General features: G+C 35.6%; 1 protein-coding gene across 2 annotated transcripts; it reads left to right on the forward strand.

Moving 5' to 3' along the window:
- The first annotated feature begins 2,610 nt into the window (after positions 1-2,610).
- Positions 2,611-25,511, forward strand: LOC123539794 (solute carrier organic anion transporter family member 4C1-like). 2 transcript variants are annotated; one of them, XM_045324569.2, is made up of 13 exons: positions 2,611-2,874; positions 6,907-7,254; positions 7,860-7,970; positions 8,847-9,017; positions 9,529-9,699; positions 10,727-10,829; positions 14,277-14,398; positions 16,806-17,066; positions 18,115-18,310; positions 19,969-20,122; positions 21,319-21,479; positions 21,853-21,917; positions 22,620-25,511. In XM_045324569.2, exons 2-13 carry the CDS (start codon positions 7,068-7,070, stop codon positions 22,973-22,975), a joined length of 2,058 nt encoding a protein of 685 aa, XP_045180504.2. In that variant the 5' UTR covers positions 2,611-2,874; positions 6,907-7,067; the 3' UTR covers positions 22,976-25,511. The 2 variants fall into 2 exon arrangements, with proteins under 2 accessions (XP_045180504.2, XP_053383061.1); XM_053527086.1 differs by lacking the exon at positions 2,611-2,874 and adding an exon at positions 4,619-4,905.
- The last annotated feature ends 33 nt before the right edge of the window (positions 25,512-25,544 follow it).

Here is a 25,544-nt window from a genome sequence, read left to right on the forward strand (position 1 = left end):
AGTCATCTGCACATCAATTTTATTTATCTTTGAAAGCTTGAAGCAATTCGGACCAACAGTTTGGAAGGATGGTGGTGTACAATATCTTTCTCTATATATTCTCCGTGCCATGAGAAAACCAACATAGTGGGTTTGCGACCAGCATGGATCTAGACCAGCCTGCGCATCCGCGCAGTCTGGCCAGGATCCATGCTGTTCGCTAACAGTTTCTCCAAGTCCAATAGGCTTTAATAGCGAACAGCATGGATCCTGACCAGACTGCGCGGATGCGCAGGCTGGTCTGAATCCATGCTGGTCGCAAACCCACTATGTTGGTTTTCTCATGGCACGGCTCATATAATAAAACTATCAAATGGTCATAACTGCGGTGAAAATAATCACAGAAAAATACAATTCTTTATGGTCATCTGCACATCAAGCTTGTTCATCAGTGAAAAATTGGACGAAATCAGGATAAAAGTGTGGGAGGAGTTGGACACACAAGATTTCGGACGTACAGACGGTCGTCGGACAGCAGCAACTCTGTATACCCCCAACATAAATGTGTGGGCATAATTACTCAGTTCGCCATGTCATAGCTCCAAAGCAAGATTTCACCAAATCTAAACAAAGTTAAAAACTTCATTAACCACATTTTTGTAGTATTTATCCAAGATATTCCAGAAACGCTTTAACTAAAATAAATGCCTATATAACCTGGCCCCGTGTTCACAAAACATTTTTCGGTCTCAGCTGAGTTTGAGTTTGAAATTTCAATAACAATTTTACTAAAGCTTCAAGACGTAATTCCAATTTAGACTGACCATCAATAGTGAAAAGTCATTTGAAAATAGTTATTAACTTAAAATTTAGCTTTAAAATTGCTATTTAGATATAAATGACAAATAAAGTTTCTTTATCAAACTCAGTCGGGACTGAAAATGTTTTGTGAACACGGGGCCAGCACACAATACTGTATTGATATATTTTTCTCTCTGAAGTAATATCTATAGGCAGTATCCTACTATCTATACACTTTTTACCTGTAGGCAGTATGTATGTTAAGAATGGTGATATGCATTTTGTATGTTGTTTTATACGTATTATATGTATATGTATGCATGTGAATGAGACTCAAATAAATTAAATACAAGGCATGGAACAGGCATGATCATTTCTACAGACGGATATAAGCAGACACTTTATTAATTGGACAGTGATCTTTGATTTAAAAACATAAGATGCCCTGTGAAACTGCGACATTTTCTGAAAAAACAAATTTTATCAACGGTTAGACTATTTTGTTTTAAAAAGTTTTAAAAATCCACAGAATTTGCAAGCCTAGATAAAAAAAAAATATGTTGATATTAAAAAGTAATGGTGGAAAGAGAAAAAACCTCTGCTGCATAATTGCGTCCAAGTATTAGAAACATAATCTATAAATAGAAGAAAATCAAAGAAAACAATTTGAAAACTGCCAGATGCATGATTGTATTACCCTGTATTGCAGGTAACATAGACAAATTACTTTTCCATTGCAATAAAACAACATGGATAATAATCTAGAAACTATGGGATCCTAGGAGGGACTACTAACTCCATGACTTCTTACTTCCAACGTCTTTACTTCTAACTGCCAGCTGCATTGCTCTTACTTCTAACTTTCAACTCAGTTTATTTCCAGTTTCTAATTCCATTAACTCTAACTTCTATATTTCTTACTGCCAACTTCATTATTTCTGAGTTTCGACTTCATTACTTCTAACTTCCAAAAGCTTTACTTCCAACTTCATTTCTTCTTACTTCATTACTTATAACATCAAACTTCAATACCTCTAACGTTAAACTTCCTAACTTTTAAATTTCAACTTCACAACTTCATTACCCTTACTTCTATTATGTTAGAAAGTAGAAAGTCATGATGTTTGAATGTTAGAAGGTCAGAAAGGTATGCCAGTTATTCGGTCCAAAAAATGCTTCCATTGTGTAGTTTAAAGATTCAAGATTCAAGATTCAAAGTTTATTTCTTGTAACGAATACATAAAGTATCTTGTTACAAACAGATGTATTAACAAATACAACGTGACACATTCAAATAACACGCACACGTACGCACGCACGCGCGCGCGCGCACACACACACACACACACATATATACACAAGCGTACACATAGTTACACTAGCACACAAAAACATAAAAATACATATAAATGTTATTGATTATTGCATAGAGAAACTAAGTATGTTCGTTAATATCTTAAATAGAGAGGATGAACTAAAGAACTGCATTGTAATCTAACATTTGCACTGGCTCTAAACTGGCATTACTGTACTATAAATGAAGCAAACATTGTCATTAATCATATAATCTCCTACGATTTGAAACGGCACGAACTGAGTTCAGAAGTCCAGACTTAAATAGATCTGATTTTTTTTTCTGTGCTATTTCATGTACATCACACTTTTTTACTGCTAAAATGAAACAAAGAAGGATCTAAATTAATATAGAGACATTTACCTAGAAGTCCCTGCAGAGCTTCCGTAAGAAACGGTATGCATTCTATAACAGGTTGTTTCCCCTTGAGAAGAGAGGTTTAGCGTAAGCCTCTTTAATATCATTATATCAAATTATAAATACAATACATAGCAAAATAGAGGATACTTAACACAAATCGTTATAGGACGGATTAAATGTGAACAACCGTTTAACGTAAAGTGAAGATTCGTTCATTACGTGTTTATATATTATATAGAGGTTAACCAGGTGAAACGCGCCAGTTGTTTCCGCAAGACTGATTCGAGGTTTAAATGAAGGCACATACACGCATCATTGAAAACATAAAATGAAAAGACATATTGGTGAATATATAATTGGATATAGGATTTTTAAAACAGGTTTGTAGCCTAGGAATTGCGAGTGTTTTTTCTAAATTTATACTTAACCTCCTAGAATGTGTGACTGGTACTTATCTTCGAGCATTATGTTAGTGTGCATTATCTGTACAAAAATAGGTTGTTCGTATGATTAAATAACTTAGTTAACACTTAAACTGTATACGAAGCTATTTTTAAACAGTAGTTAAGTTTTATGAATATATTGAAATATACGACTTGATCATGGTATATTTGTATCATATCGTATGTCAGTGTGCGTTTTACATTTCGTACACCTTACTTATAAACCGTACTACAGTATCAATTTATCGTTTAAATGTCATAAAGTTATACATGTATTGTGTGAAAGCCTTGAGGCCTTTTATGATAGTCTTTATCAAAGCGACAGTGAATTAATAACAAAAGGCATGAAATACTGTAATAAGATCAGATATAAGTCGGTCAATATTGTTACAGGTGATCTGTGTGTTAGAAGCATGCACGCAATTGGTACTCACTCCGATGATGCCGTGAGATCGAGCCACCGTCTCTCAAATTAAAATTGCTAACTTCGGGATAAGAGTTCCATGGGGTGCTTTACTCTTAGCAAAACAAAGTACCAGGGGAGTTTTGGAGTTAGAGCGTCTTTAGCAGTCTGTTTAGTAGAGTCGCCAGTATGACAAACAAATGTATTATTCATAACCATTAGGAGGATAAAACATTTAGGATTTGATGTTAGGCGGAAAACTTGCTCCTCATTGATTGAATATTTTTGTCGAGTGTACATCCAATGCGTGGTCAAGTTGTAACATTAAGCTGTAATTGTATATTTGCGGTCGCTTGTATAACTTTTTAACAAACTTTCAACAAACTAAGACGATGGCGCACAGGACTGTTCAAACATTAAACACATACAAAATGCAAGCATGTACTGCAGTTTCGTGATTATTAAGTTGTAAATTGTGTCAGCTTGTAATCGGCGAACGGGCTTTTAAAGCTGTACTTTCAACCTTAAAACGACCGATTTTAAATTGTTTACAATAATTACTTCATACGACAACAATATCTTATCATCTTATAATATTGACATTTCACCTAAGGTTGTGTATTTATCGACGATCTATTTCCGTATACATTTTTTTATACCATTTCACGGCTGCGATATTTAAGATTTGACTCAGGGCTTGTATAGAACAGATCAGGGCATGATACAGGACTTGTATAGAACAGAAACGATATAGTGCATGACTTGTATAGAACAGGAGTCATGTATCGTGCTGAGCATATGTTTGTTTGTTTGATTTTGGTTTAACGCCGTTTTCCAACAGTATTTCAGTTCTTAACGGCGGACAGTTAACCTAACAAGTATTCCTTGATTCTGCACCAGTACAAACTTGTTCTTCGCAAGTAACTGCCAACTTCGCCACTTGAATCAGAGGTGGAGGACGAATGATATCAGACACAATGTCTCTTATCAAATCGACACGGAGAACATACGCCCCGCCCGGGGATCGAACTCACGACCCCGCGATCTGTAGATCTGCGCTCTCCCTACTGAGCTAAGCGGACGGGCTTCAGATTTTGTATGATGCCTTCTTTGTATAGAACAGAAACTGCATAATATAGGATTTGAATGAACCAGAACCTATATGGTGCAGTAGTTGTGTAGAACAGAAGCCGTACAGGGTGCAGGATTTGTATAGAACAGGGATATTGTTTCATGCTGGGCCTATTGTATAATTATATTGTTTTATATTATATTATACCAGCTTTATATAGCGCTCTTTTCATGATAAACACGTTCAAAGGCTCTTTACTTAGTGCACGTGCAGCCACTTGTATAAAACAGAGAAGCTGTATGAGGCAGGCAGCTATAATTATAGTGCAGTACTTGTACAGAACAGACACACTACAGTGTGCAGTACTTGTACAGAACAGACACCCTACAGTGTGCAGTACTTGTACAGAACAGACACACTACAGTGTGCAGGACTTGTATAGAACTATAGAACTGTGTGTGGTACCGGACATATATGGAACAGAAACTATATGGTACAGACTTGTATAATGAACAAATTACTAATTGATGTTGGAGTTGTATGCATTTTTTTTTGAAAGTTAATAGATTGTATAAAAAAAATGAAAAAGATATGCTGTTAGTATTGAACAAGTTACAGTAAACACGAATTGACCGAATCAAGTACGAGTTAACAAAGGTTCGAGCCAAATTATGTCATTGCATTTATCGTCCAGAGAACTTTTATCATAAGACTTGCATCGTCATGTAAGACGTGCTTCAAGCTAGACTTATTTTACATTGTCTTTGTCTCGTACAGGAAAATGTACCATCTTATCTTAGTTCTTTACCATGTATAGAAGTTGTCTCGTGCAAATTTAAATCTTCAGGCAACTGAACGTCCGCCTTCTCGGCGATATATGACCATTTTATGTCGATTCGCCGTAAAACCCAACTCACTGAACGTCCGCCGAGTTGCTGACTTCAACGCTGTTCTGTCTGTGATATCGCAAGTAAAACGACACGACACATATTTTTTTCACTTTATGTTATATACAGTACACTCTTTTACAGTACACTCTTATGGTAAACTAAAACTAAATGTCACAGATATTGATACTTAAGTCACGATCACAGGAATGCTGCGAACATATTGATCTCTTAGCCAAGAGATAGACAATCAAACGGATGTTGTAAGTCCTCTAAAAAGTCATCGAATACAAGGTGCGATATAGATGTAATTAAAAAAGCGTGCGAATACTCGAATACTTCTTTTTGGTTACCCATAACCCCCACCGGGACCTGGTCACAGGATCAAGTCTCTGTTAGGTCAATGCGGCCTGCATGAGAGGCCAATTCGCTTTACTTGCTATAAAGAAGGAAATAATCATAAGAAAACTGTTAACTACGTTACTCGGGGATATTTGAGAGGAAAAATCGATTTGTTATCACAAGTATCAAACAGCTGTTATACTAAAGGTGTGCGTTCGACGTTCTCAATTGTTTCGTGTAAAGGTGTTGTGTTCGCTAATAAGGCTATCCATAATAAATTCAGAGCATTAGAAGAATAAATTGGCGATATTTAATTGTTGAGACTTTAGCCAAAACAATAAAATGTCTGAGCGTATCTTGTAGGGTAGTAGGTTAAGGTCAAGACGAATTTGCTTATTTTCGTTATGCTCAGGCGGGTTTGTATGTGCGTTTAAGGTGGAGGGGGAGGGGAGATACAACACATTTTTATGTATTACATGATGTATATAGAACATTTTGTTCAAACATAGCAAAATGCTTATATTTCACTCGAAAATGATGGCATGTACGTGGCAGTGCTACCCAGAGACTAATGTTATAATATACAAATAACAGTGTATTACTGAGGAAGCATGCATGATTCCGCATAATGATCCAGGGTGAATGTATAGCTGGCAGTAATTCTACAAGAAGACATTCTTGTGACAAAAAAGGCACATGATTCACTGTTTCAACAGACAAATTCCCAATGTTACAGGATGTAAAACAGTCAGAATATAGCATTGGCCTTCAGTGATAGAGAGTCGTATCATGTTTAATATAAATTGTTGTTATTACGATATAAGGTTGTTATTTGGATATAATTAAAGGGTTAAAAGGCTTACTTTAATAAGACGGTAAGTGACAGATGACCCACTATAAACGCTACTTTATATACTACTACCAGTGATTATACCTGCATTAAACACAAACTAGTTTACTCTATACTTGTCGTTTACTTGTTTATAAAAATCATTACGGGTTTATGTTAGATGACAATAGACATGTGCAGTTTTGGTATAATAGACAACTACACTTTGACACTATTCTTATTTCTTTAATAAACTTGAGTGTAATACCATCCGACTCGGTTTTTTGAACAATAGCATGCAGGAATATATAAACCGTGTTACAAAAAAGAATCAAACGCATGCGGATGCAAATGTTTAATATTTATAATCAGTAAAAGACATAAAGAATATTGCGTTTTTATATTTTTTGAAAAGTGCGTGTTTTTGTCTTTACAGTTTCATCATAGTGTTCTACATTTACACCATTGCAACGAGAACAATACGAAGGACTCTATTACACGAATGTGGAGAACTTATGTTTTAAGACTTAAAAACGTTGAGAAAAAATTGTGAAAATCACGACAAACAATAGCCTAATATATTAGATAAATGCAGAAATGGACAAAAGAAATGGAGCTGCGTACGAAGTAACGGCTGTCATGGCGAAGAAAACCGGAAATGAAGAAAGCGGTGACAGATATGACGTCAGATGCGGTTACGGAAGTTGCAAACCTGAAGGACTCCAGAATTGTAACAATCCGAAAATCCTGTTGTTGCTTCTTTGTATATTCGCAGTGTGCCAAGGTAAATATTTTCTTTTCACCTATTGAAAAACAGCATGACATGATACAGTAGGGGAATCTTCCCGTTCGGGAAAAATCTATGGATTTTTTCCTACTTTCCGAACGAGAAACTCGATTGTAAATGTAATAATTTGAGGCAAACTTATAATTCAATTTACTTGTTGTTGTTTTTTTTTCAGAAGATTCGGTGCATGTTACCATTTCATAAAATACAGCATTGTTTACCTACGAGAGTTTTCTAAATTCCACCGTTCTTAATTGTTTGATATGACTGTTAGAACTTATGACCTAATAAGAGATTTATTCAGCTATTGAACTTCTGAATTTCGAAGATTCCCGAATTGGAAATCAGAATGGAAAAATTTAGTCAAAACCTGAAATGGAAGAAAATTTGTTTCTTTTCGTGTAAGATAAGATAACTTTCACTCATGAACACCATATCTTACATTTGCCCTCGCGGCTTTGCAACTCGTGAAAGTATTGCATTTGCTGTTTACGCGTGAAAGGTATTACAATTTTACACTGAAACAAACAAATATCCTCTATGTAACAATGAAATACGTTTGGTCTACTCTAGAGAAAAAAAGGCGTTTATGATTTTTCTAGGCTTTGTCGTGAATGGTGTAAACAACGTGAACACACAGTCGGTTGAGAGGCGCTTCCACTTGCCGAGTTCCAGGTCGGGCCTCATTTCAAGTTCATATGATTTTGCAGCAGGTAGGTTTAGTTGTGAATATTGTTAGCTCTTTTATTTTCATGTTTCTTTTTCTGCCTCGTGTTAAACTGTCATAATTGACAAGTAATTGATAGATACTTGGTCCATTTTACTTTGTATGAATTGGGCAAATTCACAGTATTTGGGTAAGTGATTCTGACATCCGTATACACCTGACAGAAGTTTTCTATGGCAGACATAGATTGGTAATACTGTTTACTATTCATATAAAAAGTACCAAGACTGTACGTATGTATAATGCAGTGAAGTGATATTTTTAATAATGATAAGGGAGTGTGTGTGTATGTGTGTGCGTGTGTGCGTGCGTGCTTGCGTGCGTGCGTGTGTGTGTGTGTGTAGATGGTTATTAAGTATGTAATCTTTCTCAGTACTCAGTAGTGCTGTATTTGATATTTAAGTATCTTTTTTTTTTTTGCATTCTACATTTATTTTTATCACATGTTGGAGTCGTGGGAGTGAAATAAAGCCATTACATAAATTTGATAATACACTAAGATGTGTAATAAAGCTTTTACGTTGACGTCATTTTAAGTATAGGAGACGTTGGTCAAATTGACGTGGTCTGTAATAGGTTAAGAAAGAAGAATTTTTGATATCTTACATGTGATAGAAATAATCTTTCTACACTGAAATTATTAAACTCGTTGAATAAAATTAATAAAATGCTCGGCAAAGCCTCCCACTTTATGATTTTATTCAACTCGTTTAATAAATTCAATATGAAAAAACACTCATGTAATATCTTCTATATAACTTAAAAACTTTTGTACTTTTTAATCATATGCTAATCTTATACATTTATAGACGTAAAACTTTTGTGACAATTGTTGGTATGGATAATTTCCTTTTATCTCTAGCGATATTTGGAGTGGTGATAAGTTTCTTTGCATCAGGACGGTACAAAGCTCGATGGGTTGCTGGGGCAACGTTTGTGATGGGTCTAGGGTCTTTAACAATGGCCCTTCCACATTTCGCGACAGGGCTGTACGAGTGGGGACAAGATGTTTCAACGAAGACATGCAGTCTTGGTAATATCAACGTGTTAAATATATTGGTCTGCTTGAAAACAAAAATGACCTGCGTCGTTTTTCTAGAATCAATGACATGTTGTAAATTATTTACCTCCTTTTAACAGCTTTTCTGCAATATGAAAAGGCTACATAATGTATCTTGTTCCTGTATCATATACATGTACTAGAATTAATTTGTATTAATTCGGCATGAATCTGACAATATCCCTTCATGAAATATTTGTAGGCGCACTATATCTTGCATGTCATGGAAAAATCTCCAACATTAGGCCAAGAGAAACAGTTACTGTTTTCTTGAAAAGATTAAAAAATCCTTTTCACAGGACGCTTTGTTGAAAAATGACGTTCATTATTACGCTTTATGAATACATACTATCACGTACATTTTGTACGTTTCCGTAGCCTCAGACAGAAAATTTCACTTTTTAAATACAAAACATTTGAAAGAAAGTCAACTAGGGGATGAATTTTATATGAATGGTGATACGTTTAATTCTGTTTTCACCAGGTTTTAACTCGACTGAGGATGCTATATGCGAGAAGACAAATCTTCGCCACTACCTGGGTGTTCTCATGTTGGGTATGATATTCCACGGTATAGGTGGCTGTATCATGTACACTGTTGGTGTTGGTCTGATTGATGACAGTGTTAGCGAGGTTCGATCCCCACTTTATATTGGTAAGTGTTTCTGTTTTGTACATTCCTTGACCGTTGATCTATTTAAATGTTTGGGATTTTTACATCGATTTAGCTTCATTATATATGATTTTAGAATTTGATAAACTAAATAGGCATGGTCAAATCACAGAATCTAACAAAGGTAAATCAGTTTTGTAGCTTTTATTTTTATCTTTTTAATGCATAAGTCTCTTATAATTCAGTTAATGAATGGTCATATATATTTTATCTGTCATGCTTATCTTTTATGTTGTATATTATATACATGAATGAGACTGAAATAAAAATGAAATATTCCTTTGGGGAAAACGCTTTTGAGGCGCGTTGTGGGATCTACGTTTCTTTCGTTAATTCTTTTAACTTGTATTGTAATGTTTATTATTTAAAAAAGTAGCCTTTCAAAACTTTAATACTTGTTTTCATACTTGCAGCTGTAAAAGATAACGTATAAGTTGCAATTCCTTTATGTTAAAACGACAATAAGATACAGAGATAAATGTTTTGCTGGCTAAAATGCAGTGTGCATTCCCGGTGTCTAGCTCAGTTTTTGTGGCTGTATATCTTATTTCGTAAACATTACATAATTTGAGTCGTGCCATGTGAAAACCAACATACTGCGTTTGCGACCAGCATAGATCCAGACCATCCGCGCAGTCCGGTCAGGATCCATGCTGTTCGTTTTCAAAGCCTATTGTAATTAGAGAAACTGTTAGCGAACAGCATGGATCCATGCTTGTCGCAAATGCACTATGCTGGTTTTCTCATAGTGCGGCTCATTTCTTTTATAAATTGCCGGTCCACAGTGAGTGCTATTGACTGGACTGTAGTTCAGCGCTAAATTTTGCTGGGCTAAGGTAAAAACATGGAGACAAAAAGGAATACACTTACTCAGTGGTCAATACTATTGCCTACAATTCTTCGGACCTCGGGCATCAGTTTTGTCTATAGACCGATAGACCGTGCAATAAATGCGAATGCATGAGGCTATAATAAATAGATAAACCATGTAAAAACTATCCCATTGCAGGTATATTTTACGGCGCAGCAGCGCTTGGGCCCGGACTGGGATACATTGTTGGAGGACAGCTTTTAAACATTTACGTCGACTTTGATCAGGTTGACACAAGCACGTAAGACTTGATGCTTTAAACAAAACCTTGTTTGCTTGCTTGTTTTGGTTGTGCGCCTTTGCTTGTTTTAGATTTGATAGTACATTTGTACCTTTATAAAATGCTTTCAAATCATCAGTGGTATACGATTTTTTACTTGCTTTAACTTAATCCAAGATTGTAGACTGCATTTCAAACCATTGTTTGAGTTTTAGTCTGGAATTTGTAGACGAATGTCAGACACCGCTTTAATCTGGATTCAAACGAAATCTGTTCCGCTTGTATTTTTCTAACTTGCGACTCATGCTGTCTTGCTTTAGACTACTACACTGCTTTTTAATTTTTGTTAAGAACATTGACGGCTGTTAATCCATTGTCATAAAACTTAACTGTCTCGGGTCTAGGAAATTAACTTACACCTCTCAGGCTCTGCAACATGATCCATGGTTCATGATACATTATGAAGCGTTATACACGAGTGGATCCGGGATTTTGGTCAGTGGGGAGGGGCAGTCCTATTTTTTGGGCACGTAATAATACCGCAGATTGTGCAGTTTTACATTATATTTGACATATATTTTGCATGAATATTAACACAATGTCAGCTTACATATTTGAACAGTTTCATAAAAAGCAATTATTATAAGATGAAAGTTTTATACTTTGACTGTCATTCACTTCTACTTCAGCAATTGTATATATATATACTGATATTAAATTTGTTAGCCAAAAATTTTGACTATAAACTAATTTTTACCTCAGTTATAGTATTATCATAAATTATGCCCGCAGGAGTTTTACTTGAAGATATGGAGGGGGTGTTTTGGAGAGTTTGGATGCACCTGTAGTAATTGCTATTGTTGACACACAAAGAAGAGAAAATTCTCATACGAAGATCAGCACGTTTTTACTTCTGTAGCAGATAGAGCCTTTTCCGCTGTTTGTGATACTGACCATACATAATTCTTATCATTCCCCGGGAATATTGTTTTGGCGTTGTCCGTCATGCTGTCCCTCAGTCCGTCCGTCTGTGCGTCCGTTTGTCCGAAATTAACACTGAAAAAAAATGAAAATGCTTATAATAGGAAAGTATTTCAGCTACAAACACCAAACCTGTATCTAACTAATCTATTGGTGGATCTTCATGAAACTATATACAAATGTAGATCACTATAGGATGGTGGTACACGCACAAATTTACCAGGATCACTATGTTAATAAGAGTTATCTTCCTTCAATTATTTTACAATCCATAAATTCAAACATAACAAAGTTATCAATTGATGGATATTCATGGCATTAAAGAGAATTCCTATAGTTGTTTCTTTTCATAGTTTTTTTTTTCAAATTCATATATATGATAGGAAGATTTGTGCTGAAAACAATGAACAAATAAAAACAATGGGTCACCAGGCTTGTTTTTGTGAAAATTTGTTTTGAACACACCCACTGTTGCTGAAACTGCCAGCGATTTTTCAACATTTTCATAATTTTCTACTTTTTTTATAAATACCAACTAAAATATACATCAAGACAGCACAATAAGGTTTATTCTTTTTACAGATTTTATTATATACTTATTTGATATCATAGTCATATTTGTAATAATATATCCTTACAATAATGGGTACAAATGAAAAAAAAATATTGTTCATATTCACTTTTGTGAACTTTTTTCAATGAAAAATACCCATAGTAAAGAATTTTTTTTTTAAATTTTGAAAAAACTGTTTCATAGAATTTTTTTCCTGTTTTTCTTGTGTATAAATAATTGTATTGTGAGCATAAAAATGGCTAAAAATGTATGGGTCACTAGGCTAAATTTTATGTTAAGACGGCTTGAATACAACACCTGTTCCGACAAAAATGGCGCGAACCTGACCAAATTGATTACATGTATATCTGCTAGAAGTTAAAAAAAAGTTCTAAAATTTCTTAATTCTTTCTATGATTGAATACTTAATAATCTGAAAGATGATATTGTCTTATCATTACTAAGTCAATTGTCTTACATTATATGAACAACACTGTCTTTGTACTAAAATGGATGTGAAAACACAACCACAAAAATGGCAAGATACCTGTCAGGCATGATACTTGTCAATACAATATAAACCAGTATCAACATTTGATTACTGATAAAACTTATCAAAAATGTTATTTCATTCAAGATTCCTCATATTCAACATTGTCTGTTTCAACAAAATGTTGACTTCATTTTAGTTTTTCATAGAAAGTGTCGGCTGCGCAGAAAGGTGCGCATAAAAAGCTATAGGAATTCCCTTTAAAATAACATAGATCACTATCTACAGGACAGTGATGTATGCGTATCTTTCATCAGGAACAGCTTATTGCCTTTTAATTGTTTGACGGATCTTGATGAAACTTAATACAAATATAAGTCACTTTGTGCATGTTCCTCTTGATTTTGTAAAAAATAGGAACCAGTAAACCGTTGCACTGTTCTTTTGTACATAATTTGTGTATATCTAGAAATTGAATATTTTTCAAGATATATACCCCTCATTCACAAAACAACGTATTCGGCTTGGGATGTAAATTTACTTAATTTGCTTGTTCGTAGGAAGATTTTCACACTTAAATTGCGACATAAAATCATTTAATAAACCTCACAGTTAAGGGGAACGGTGACCAGTGTATTGCTCAAGGAATTTAACCCGGAGGTCGTGGGCTCGAGCCCAACTGGGTGACAAAACATGCCTTCTGATATGAAATTAGTTCTAGGTTTTCTAGGAAGCGGGCTCGAGTGATACAAATAAGCTTCAAGCTTTCAACCCAATCAGTCGAACTCATTAAACTGATGTTATATAATAATACATTTTTTGTAAGTGTTGTTACAGATTGATCGTATTCAATAATTTGTATTTATACGCAATAATTATCAATAATGTTTTGCACGTTTGAAAGCTTATAACCGCTTATCCACCATCTTTTAACACGTCAAACGAAGTTTAATTTTATCAGCTTTCGCCTTTTGAAATAAAAATCATGGTAGTAAAACTTGCACTTAACACACTGTTGAAATTGTATATGCATCACATGAAATATCAAAATGTTACATTAACCTTGATCTATGTCAACAGCTGAAATTAAGACGTAAAAGTTTTCTCGTTTTTGCTCGGTCATTGTTATACTAGCCACGAAACTTGGTAAATATGCTATTGACAAATTTACGACATATTTAAAACATTTGAACGCAAGTTTAAGAATATTCGTAAAAAGTTTGGATTTCAAACATTGATGAAACCCTGTACTGTTACTTTACTCTTGATACCAAAATATATTCATTGACGATGCACAAACCTCAATAAAACATATGACTTCATTGGAGCATTGTCAAAATCATTTCTTGCCTCAAACATAATTCGTATTCAATTCATTTGAAAACTACAACACCAAATTAAAATTGCCGAATTTCTGCATCGTCTATATTCTTTTCTTCTTCAGAATTAACTTGAAGACAGATGATCCACGTTGGGTAGGGGCATGGTGGCTAGGATTTTTCATCACGATGACAATATGTTGGTTACTCACAATCCCCTTATCTCTCTTCGGAGCTGAAATGCCAAGTAAGATAACAGTTGTAACCGTTGTAATTTTACCTTTATTATGGAGATTCAAAGTTTTTAAACGGATATTATTTCGTTTTTAGCTCAACTGAGCACGAAGTGCTCAAAGTGAGCTTTTGTGATCGCCCTGTGTCCGTCGCCGTCCGTCCGTCCGTCGTCAACAATTGTTACTGTTAATACTAGAGGTCACAGTTTTGGCCTAATCCTAATGAAACTTGGTCAGAATGTTACCCTCAATAAAATCTTTGACGAGTTTGATATTGGGTCATCTGGGGTCAAAAAACTAGGTCACCAGGTCAAATCAAAGGAAAAGCTTGTCAACATTCTAGAGGTCACAATTGGCCCATTCTTAATGAATCTTGGTCAGAATGTTACCCTCAATAAAATCTTGGACGAGTTTGATATTGGGTCATCTGGGGTCAAAAAACTAGGTCACCAGGTCAAATCAAAGGAAAAGCTTGTCAACATTCTAGAGGTCACAATTGGCCCATTCTTAATGAATCTTGGTCAGAATGTTACCCTCAATAAAATCTTGGACGAGTTTGATATTGGGTCATCTGGGGTCAAAAACTAGGTCACCAGGTCAAATCAAAGGTAAAGCTTGTTATCACTCTAGAGGTCACAATTTTGCCCCAATCTTAATGAAACATGGCCAGAATGTTGCGCTCTATAAAATCTTGGACGAGTTCGATATAAGGTCATCTGGGGTCAAAAACTAGGTCACCAGGTCAAATCAAAGGAAAAGCTTGTTAACACTGTAGAGGCCACATTTATGAATGTATCTTCATGAAACTTGGTCAGAATGTTAATTTAGATGACTTCAAGGTCCAGTTTGAATCTGGGTCATATATGATCAAAAACTAGGTCACCAGGTCAAATCAAAGGAAAAGCTTGTTAACACTCTAGAGGCCACATTTATGACTGTATCTTCATGAAACTTAGTCAAAATGTTAGCCTTGATAATCTTTAGGGCAAGTTCGAATCTGAGTCATTTGAAATCAAAAACTAGGTCACCAGGTCAAATGAAAGGAAAAGCTTGTTAACACTGTAGAGACCACATTTATGACTGTATCTTCAAACCACATTTATGACTGTATCTTCATGAAACTTAGAATGTTTATTTAGCTGATCTCAAGGTCCAGTTTGAATCTGGAGCATGTAGGCTCAAAGACTAGGTCACCGGGTCAAATCAAAGGAAAAGCTAGTTAACACTGTAGAGGCCACATTTATGACCATATCTTAATGAAACTTGATCAGAATGTTAATCTTGATGATCTCTACGAGGTCAAATTTAAATCTGGGTCAGGTGGGATCAAAAACTAGCTCACAAGGACAAATCAAAGGAAAAACTTGTTAACACTCTAGAGGCCATATTTATGACTGTATCTTCGTGAAACTTAGTTAGAATGTTAATCTTGATAATCTTCAGGCCAGGTCCGAATCTGGGTCATGTGGGATCAAAAACTAGGTCACCGGGTCAAATCAAAGGAAAAGCTAGTTAACACTTTAGAAGCCACATTTATGACAATATCTTAATGAAAATTGGTCAGAATGTTTATCTTGATGATCTTTAGGTCAATAGGTCAGGTGAGCGATATAGTGCCTTCATGGCCCTCTTGTTATTTCATTATTAAGTCTAAAATTTCCGATGAAAACTTTGTGTTGTGTGTTGTGTTTGCATCCACGACGAAAACGGTGGTATTTATTTTCATCCATGATGAAAGAGTTTTTAACTCTTTCACGTTGAAAACAGCGTTGTTCTTTTCGCATCCCTAGACTTTTTGTGTTATTTGTGATTTCTTGCGTATATGTGTAGAGTTACGAGTGTTCGAAAAATTTTGCGGCGTGAATTGAATGTCAGTTTACCTTCTGATATTCGTGTGTATAACTATATGTTCGTGCTTTTTTATGATAATCACATTTTTAGTACTACACTAAATAATGATTTGATGTAAAGTTTAAAGTGTTAAGTCCTGTCTTGCATAAACTGATTAGTTATAGGAGCCAGAACTTGTTGAAAGATTTACAGAGTTCCTTACAATGATGTACTAATATACTACACACGGATATATATTAATTCGTTGTTGTTGGTTCGAAATCTTGCATGGGGTCTAAAATTCATTCATGTTAGGAAGTGGCTGGCTTACGGAATGTTGGGGGTTCTATCCAGATACCCTCCCGTGACGAAGTAATGCTAGGAGGGGTATCCACGGTTTTTCTCCACGGTAAAAAGCCAGAAAGACGTCATATAACATGTAATTGTGTTGGTATCACATTAAACACAACAAAAACAAAACAAAGATACAGATACCTTTCAGCAAAACACACAAAAAATGCAAATATATCGTTGCTCTAGTCTACATATCGGATTAATAATAATTTTTTAACGATGTTAACCCTTTTCCAGGTGCAAAGAAAGTTAGAGAATCGCGTATATCACAGATGCATCAGGGGGTCACTGATTCCGACGGACATGGCACAAACAAGCGGCTACCAATCAGAATGTTTCCTAAAGTCACGTGGGCCCTGATTCAAAATGCTCCATTTGTATTCACAATGCTAGCAGGAGCTTCGGAAGGAATTTTAACTTCCGGGTTTGCTACGTTTGTGCCTAAATACATACAGAATCAGTTTGGAGTATCCTCGGGATCCGCAGCTTTATATACAGGTTTGATCCTACTATTATACTGCTTCATGTTTTTTCACTCAGTAATCTAAATATTGTATTTGAAATTGTGAAACATTTAAAGAATGCACACTTGTTTTTTTAGCCCGACTATTCGAAGAATAGGGGAGCTATCCTACCGGCGTCGGCGTGAGCGTTAGCGTCAGCGTCAGCGTTACACAGATGTTAAAGTTTGCGTACCGCCCCAAATATTTTCAAAGTCCATTGAGATATTGCTTTGATATTTTGCATACTTGTTTACCATCATGACCCCAGTCTGTAAAAAGGAGGAGGCAACTCTATCAAGCATTTTGACTGAATTATGGCCCCTTTTCGACTTAGAATAAATGTTAAAGTTTGCGTACCACCTCAAATATTTTCAAAGTCCATTGAGATATTGCTTTCATATTTTGCATACTTGTTAACCATCATGACCCCAGTCTGGAAAAAAGGAGGAGGCAACTCTATCAAGCATTTTAACTGAATTATGGCCCCTTTTCGACATAGAATAAATGTTAAAGTTTGCGTACCACCCCAAATATTTTCAAAGTCCATTGAGATATTGCTTTCATATTTTGCATACTTGTTTACCATCATGACCCCAGTCTGTAAAAAGGAGGAGGCAACTCTATCAAGCATTTTGACTGAATTATGGCCCCTTTTCGACTTAGAATAAATATTAAGGTTTGCATACCACCCCAAATATTTTCAAAGTCCATTGAGATATTGCTTTCATATTTTGCATACTTGTTTACCGTCATGACCCCAGTCTGAAAAAAAAGGAGGAGGCAACTCTACCGAGCATTTTGACTGAATTATGGCCCCTTTTCGACTTTGTATATGCTTATTGTAATGTTAGAGTTTTACTCATTGCTTATTTTATACTATCAAGCACTGAGAATAGTCGAGCGCGCTGTCCACTGACAGCTCTTGTTCTCTTTAAAATATGGCTTTTTTAACCATTTTAAAGTCATTTTCTGCTTAATATAGCCTAGGAATAGTTAGACATCAGGCCAAATAATGAGAGTTTACACTGTTCTTAATATTTAAGGTGCTGCGGCAGTCCCTGGTGCAGCGGGAGGCATGTTTTTCGGAGGTTTCATCTGTAACCGGATGAAGTTTAAAGTTCGAGGCATGTTTCGGTTTTCTATTATAACCTGTATGCTCACAATTATTTCCGTCAACATACTGTGGATCACGTGTGATGAGGCCACGTTTGCCGGAGTCAATACTGCGTATGAATCTGGGTGAGTTTTACAGCTTTCCAAGGCCTGTGTTAAAACGACAAGAAAGGCACATGTTTGTAAACTATGACTGTAATGTATTGCGTTACGTAAAATAATTTCAATGTTTTTTGTTATAGTAGCAATTAACATTTCATCATGTTCATATAAAACTTTTCTCTATTAATTCCTGTTCATAGAACGATGCAGCGAGGTACACCTGTGGACTTCCTCTGGCATTGAAGGTGGATAGTCTTCTTATATATCCTTATGACGGCCAGCACATAATGTATTTATGCAATCTCGCCAGGCATATGTATGTTTTTGACAATACAGAAAATGACGTCACTCGACCTTCAGCTATTTCCGGAAGTAAATAAAATGAAAGTAGAAATGCTAAACTTGAAAACGAAAGCCGCATTTTGATTCGTAGATAGTCAGGGGTCACGCGCAGGGGTCACCCCGTCTAAATGTATGCGCGTGGACTTCTTTCTTTCATTTTTTTTTTTTGCTATTGGGGAGCCAATTTTCAGCACTTTATTACGAATTGAAATTACCTGGGCTTTAGTACAGCATGTCAGCTTTTAATCTGTGAAAAAATATTTGAGCTCTGGATAAACAGAAATCCCACAGGGGTCCGTAACGGACCAAGGGTACATTGATAATTTTGGAACTTCATCAAATCGCTCAAAATGTCATTTTTGATGTTGTCTGAGAGTGTCAGTATATGCCTCAGGTGTAAGATATAACCGTATTTGAGAGCTGCAGACCTAGACATTTCAGAAATATTTTCAAAATAAGTTTCGTGTAATAAATGTTGTTTCTACGGAAGCGTGAAAGGGCCATCAGACGCTAATACGTTTTAGTACGTTAAGGCTGCGGAAAGGATATACAGATTTCCTAAATTGCATTTTAGTTTAGCCATTTTTGTCTCAAACGTCAGTTTTCGTACAGACGTGTTAAAAATGTCAAAAAAGCACTGATCTTTAGATAAAAATTTTCTCTAATAATTAATTGTCGGTAGAGCGATTCAGAACAAAACAATGAAGCAAAATCGAATTAAAAGAAACGAGCATACGCGCGCTACTAATCTCGCAGTATATTAATCACTTTCGATACCTCAGTCCTGATGGTATTTATTGTCGTGGGGGTAGGAAGATAATCCATTTTTTCTTTTTTTATTTTGACCACCAAGCAAGGGAGTTACATTCACTTTATACGTCATTTATACATGTATGACGTGGCAAGGGATGGAAAACACGTCCATTTGAAAACGAAGCGCGCACCTTGCGATTAGGTTACCGAAGCGGTACATTTTGGCACTGTTTTCATATCATGTGCTTGATTTTTGTTTGTTTTTATTTTGGTCTTAGCTAGTTTTTTCAACAGTATTTCAGTTATATAAGGGCAGGCAGTTAATCTAAACAGTTTTCCAGGATTCTGTACCAGCACTAACCTTTTCTCAGCAAGTAACTGTCAACTTCCTCACACGCACCAGAGGTAGAGGACGGATGAATGTAGACACATTGCCTTCTATCAGGCGTCACGGAGAACATACGCCTCATACAGAGATCGAAATCACGTCCCCGCGATCAGTAGATTTGCGCTTTCCCTATCGAGCTAAGCGGGCGGACTCGAGAAAGAGACCAAATATACATGTATATTCTCATTCTTTGTATCAGTGGACGAACAGACAATGTGGAATCGTCATGCAATAAAGACTGTGCCTGTACCACACGGTATTATGATCCGGTATGTTCCAGCACAGGTGTGCAGTACTTCTCTGCCTGTCATGCAGGATGCCAAAATATGACAGACAGCGACAGCGGAGGGGAGGTAAGCATTACATGCTTTATACTCGCAGTATCGTGATCTAGTATATTCCAGCAAACGTGTTTTGATTTTGCTTTTGAGCTTTTAAGACATGTTTCAGTTTTGTACTAGATAGTAGATAGTTTTCTTTAGCATCAGAAATAGCATACAAATATATAACATATACTGGCAGAATAATAACGTAAACCTTCTATAACAGCACTAACCTGTTTTCCATAAGTAACTGCCAACTTCTTCACAGGAGGAGGACGAATGATTTCACACACATTGCCTTCTACGAAACTTTAACGAAAACATATGCCTTGCCTTGGATCGAACACACGACCCCACGATCCATAGGCCTGCACACTTCCTACTTAGATAGGTATGTGAGCTTTCTAAAGTAAGTGTGCAGTACTTTATACAGGGTGTCAAAACATGACAGACACTGTCGACGGAGACTTGCTACGTTCACGGTACTGTCTGTTATGTTCTGTCGCATTTATGCAGTAATTGTCTGACATGCAGGGTGTCAAAATATGACCGACAGCGGAGGGGAGGTAAGCATTGTATACCAGAGAATAACACTTATTTGGACCTAGAAAATACAGATCTATAAATTTTTTGAAAGGAAATCATCATAACTATATTTAAGTTGTCGACTTGAGTGAGTTCACCTGGTGATGGGAACTGTGGTGGTAGACATATTGATTTACTCCTGTCTGTGTGTCTGTCTGTCACAAATCTTCTCCGCACTCTAAGTCGAACATTTCTCATCCGATCTTCACCAAACTTGAACAAAATGTGTTGGCCAATGAGTCCTCGGCCAGGTTCGATAACTAACCAAATCGGCCAAGGCACTTCGGAATTATGGCCCTTGAATTACCGAAAATCGCTCAGATCTTTGCGCATAAATGACCCTTTACTACTAATCATATGAATAGTAGTATATGAGTCATTTATGCCCCAAGACCTAATCATGTCATATGATTAGGCAGTTGAGGTCTTGGTGCATGGTTGACTCATGTACTACTATTCAGATGATTAGGCAGTTGTGGAAGACATGCGCTTTTCTCAAAAGCAGCTCTAGTTATTAATTTCATTTAAAAGAATTTAAGTTTAAAAATAGTTACGCATATTGTTTAGAACAGAATCCATTTCAAAAATTGAGCTAATATGTTATTTCTGTTTATTAGGGAATGCTTTCATTCATATTTCAGACATTCTCCAACTGCACGTGTATATCAGACAGTTCTGCGACGGTGAAATCGGGCACGTGTGATTCAGGTTGTGGCCTCATGTATGTGTTTCTCGTGTGTTTCTTTGTAACTATATTCCTCACCTTCTTGCCCTCGACACCAAGCGACGCTGCCACTCTCAGGTACGTTATCAGGTAGACTGCACAGTAGTGATGCGGTCAAAATTATGTTTCCGCGATGTCGAAATAACTCCAACTAAAAATAGAACCAAGTATTGTCTTTTACTAGCATTTTTTGAGTAAATTAAAACAAAATCTGTATCTTGCAACATTCGCATGTTTATTTTACATAAAGATTCGATCTATGTTGACCAGAATAAACTGTCGGCTTCTTGCAAGATGTTTTATTTTAGGATCGACAGGTTTCATGTCCAACTTGACGGCAGTATGGTCACGATCAAAATGTTTCATTACATTTGTGTATTTGCTGTACTATTGCTTATCACAGTGCTATATCTTGATAATATTTGATAAAATACATACTGTAATTTTTCAGGTGTATTCATGAAGACCACAGAACGTTTAGTATGGGAGTTAAATGGCTCTTTATCCGATTATTAGGTAACCTTTCTTTCTCATTAATATATAGAGATAAAGGAAAATATGTCCGTGGGATTCTGAAGAGGGTGACGAAAATGTGGCATTGCGAACCGCCTTGGTCCGTGCTAGGGGATGGATTGATATTTATACTAAGATAGCTTAAATAAATCTACAAGTGGAACGGGGTCTCCCCCAACCGTCCTCCACACACACAAAATGATTTAAGCCAGGACGTTGGTGTGACTTGTCAACGAGCAAAACAAAAAAATCATTACATTGTACATGATCATATCACCCTGTACGTATGTCTTTAAGATCGCATAAATACATATAAACGCTTTGCTTATGTTTTAGCGACAAAAGATGTTGTCTGTTATAAGCGTGAAAACCGTCTGGTTGATAAGAATTCCATTTCATATTCAACGTTACCTTATCTATCACAGGTGTCTCATGGCAGGTGACCTGCATATTTTTCTTAGAAGAGGAAGCACTTTATTTCAAGCCTGTATATCAAAACTTACCCTCCAGGTTTTATTTGTTTGAAACTGTCCTTACTTAGCAAATTATATGATACCTAAAATGTGGAAGAAAGCACGAGACAAGCGATGCTGTTCGAAATGTCCGTATACTAACGATAAGTTTTTGGAACTTTAATCTTGGACAGGAATGGCAGTGTTCAGTATTGCCAATACAAAAATTATAAAGTATGAAATATATTTTCAGGGACGGTTCCTGGCCCCATTATATTTGGTGCAGTAACTGATACAGCGTGTCTTGTTTGGCAAGATGAGTGCGGGGAACCATCTTCATGTTGGATATACGACAATGGTGTAGTTAGCCGGAACTACTTTCTAATTGCAATGGCCGCCAAAGGGCTTTCAATAATATTCTTTTCCCTAGCATATTGTTTATATAAGCCACCAGAAGAGGCTAAAGTTAAATTCGATACCAGAGAAACTCCAAAGAGGCAAATGGCGTTTATAAATGGATCTTTCAGGGAGTCAGAATTTGAACAAAATGTCCAAGATACAGATGTTGCTCAAAATACAAACATTGATAACCAGACGACCGATTTATAAAACATGTAAACTTCAATATGAAGAAGAACTTTTTATTACGCATGGTATGGTAAGGTGCCAAAAGTTAAAACATTGCGTTGCTAGGCTAAAAGTGGTTATAAAAGGGAGAATACTCGCTTACGTTTAAAAAGAAGAAAATCATTTGTCAGTCAAATCGGGTTCTCAACTTTGATAATAAAAGTGAGTCTAAAACAGATAAAAAGGTGTGTAAAATCATAGACTAGTGCAGTACATGTATTCACTGTTTCTGGTGTTTTGACACAAATTTCTGATCCCGGTGATGTGCAGTCCTTTGCAAATGATAACAAATCATGTCAGTTTTTATTATTCGACATTCCAACATATTGGAAATAACGAAGGCAGGGACTGAGACGAGATATAACGAGATACACATATCTTCGGTTGTGTTCCATACATATCAGCATCCTTAATCAAAGTGTGATATAAGAACAACGTTCATTGTACCACGGACACAAAATTTGCCATGAAAAAATGCATTTGATAAAAATGTTTACGATTATAATTTATATTTGATAATACTCGTATATCTCTACAATTGCAATCAGTGTCTTTCTCATACAGATAATATTTGCATAGTTTTGTTTTTAAAGATATCCAATGTCCAACTTTATACTTCATCTATAGTATCTACTTCAAATGTTTATACGCACACACATAGCATAGGCAGAATGTAGAGTCTAAGTATAACTTTGAGTGGCTTGTTACATACATACGTCTGAAACAGACTGTATATAGGCTGCAGAAATTTCGATCCCTTCTTTTTGTACAAAGAATGTAAAATTTACAAATTACAAATGGCCGTGTACTGGGATGTGACACAATGATACACTATCTGCCTCGATCATTGCCCAATTGCTCACAACATGTACACGTATATTTCCGCTAGAGGATTTTCTGTGTACATCTATCTGCTATTGATATTGGTTTGCTTTTATAATTCTATTAAATGAAACCTATTCGAAATATCTAACATCAATTTAACCCTTACCATGTTGGACACGATATATTCTGCATTTACTACCAGTGTAGATCATGATCAGCCTGCACATCCGTGCAGTCTGATCATGATCTGCACTGTTCGCTATTTAGCCAGTATCTTTTTGGTATGCACCCCTTTTAACAGTTAATGTGTTCATTATAGAAATTTAGCAGAGTAAGGGTTAAAGTATATTAAATTTTGAAGGCTTGTATTTGAATCGCATCTGCGTTTAGAAATAATTTTCTTTTGGAAGGTTTTTTCTGTGTATTATATTTTTGGGATGCCGACGACTTAAAGGGTCAGGCATCCATTCCGTGTTCTCACTTTTAGCTTGAAGAATAAGGAGAGCTACTGCACTCACCCCGGCATCATCGTTCAATATGTTCTTCATTACTTAAAATATTCGACTGAAATTCGCTGTACTTTTTCTATGTTCAGTAAAAGGTAAAACAATATGATATGCAAAACATGAAGGTTTTTGTATAACACTGTTAGATTACTTCACATCAATAACTCAAGTTATTAATTCATATCAGTAATACATCACAAACATCAATACTTAAGGTCCACAAATAAGCAGGTTCTATATAAAACTACTTTTAAAATATATCAAATATTGATGTCTGGTAATCTCATATAATTTTGGTATCATTTGCAAGTTTATTGTCTACTGAAATCCAGTTATTACAGTGTATGATTTATCATTTCCGTGTCAGAAAACAGAACTGTAGTGGTTCGTGCATATTATTTATGATCATCTTGTTTACTTATCGTTGTTCAGCATTCTAAAGTTTAATCGAAGTTTGAAACAAGATCTCTATGTCGGGACAGTTTTGAAAGAATCTATTGATTTGTTGCGCTGTAAACTACGGATCAAAACGCAGCTGTCAAGCTTTTTTGAGTTGTTCCCCTTCAATCGTAACAAAGTTTGAAATATAAACAAGTATTTTACATTTGAAATAATTTTTCTTTCCAACACAGCTTTTTCCTGTTTAATATTTGAAAATCTTAACTCGTTTCTTTGCTTTCAAATAATAAATTTCGTTTCAAAAATGAAAGTATTTAAGACGTTAGAGGTTTTTTTAATCAGTAGTACTTGTACACAATGCTACCTCGAAAAAATCGAGAGTCGAGTGCTCCTCGGGCAAAACTGAATAAAATGTTTCGTTTAAAAAATATTTGTTTAATATCACAGTATACCCCCAAAAAGATGCTTTTAGGTTTTCGTCTTAAGTTTACATGTCATTAAATGTTAAATATATTTTGTGATATCATAAAATATTTTAAAGATATAAAATGATCTAACGATAGCACACAAGGGTATTACAAAATAATGAATAAATAGTAAGTCGGCACTGCATAAATTGTGTCATTCGCTGTTAGCTGACGGACATCGAGTCATTATTTTATCTCAGCTGGGCAAGGTTTTTTTTCCATATCTTTTATTGTTTTATTTTCTTTCAGTTATCTATGAATATTTTTATATGAGATGTTTTATAAAATGTTGTAAAATAAATAAATATAATTATTTGTTTACATGGACTTTTTGTCTGTATATGCAGCTTGTGT

The sequence above is a fragment of the Mercenaria mercenaria genome, chromosome 16 (genome assembly GCF_021730395.1).
Source record: "Mercenaria mercenaria strain notata chromosome 16, MADL_Memer_1, whole genome shotgun sequence".
NCBI classification, from domain to species: Eukaryota; Metazoa; Mollusca; class Bivalvia; order Venerida; family Veneridae; genus Mercenaria; species Mercenaria mercenaria.

Bases quoted from the DNA above. Each gene is read 5' to 3' on its own strand.
- LOC123539794 (XM_045324569.2), top strand. From the start codon at position 7,068: ATGGACAAAAGAAATGGAGCTGCGTACGAAGTAACGGCTGTCATGGCG. The intron at 10,830-14,276 runs GTAAGACTTGAT...TTTCTTCTTCAG, and splicing joins GATCAGGTTGACACAAGCAC to AATTAACTTGAAGACAGATG. The intron at 14,399-16,805 runs GTAAGATAACAG...ACCCTTTTCCAG, and splicing joins CTTCGGAGCTGAAATGCCAA to GTGCAAAGAAAGTTAGAGAA.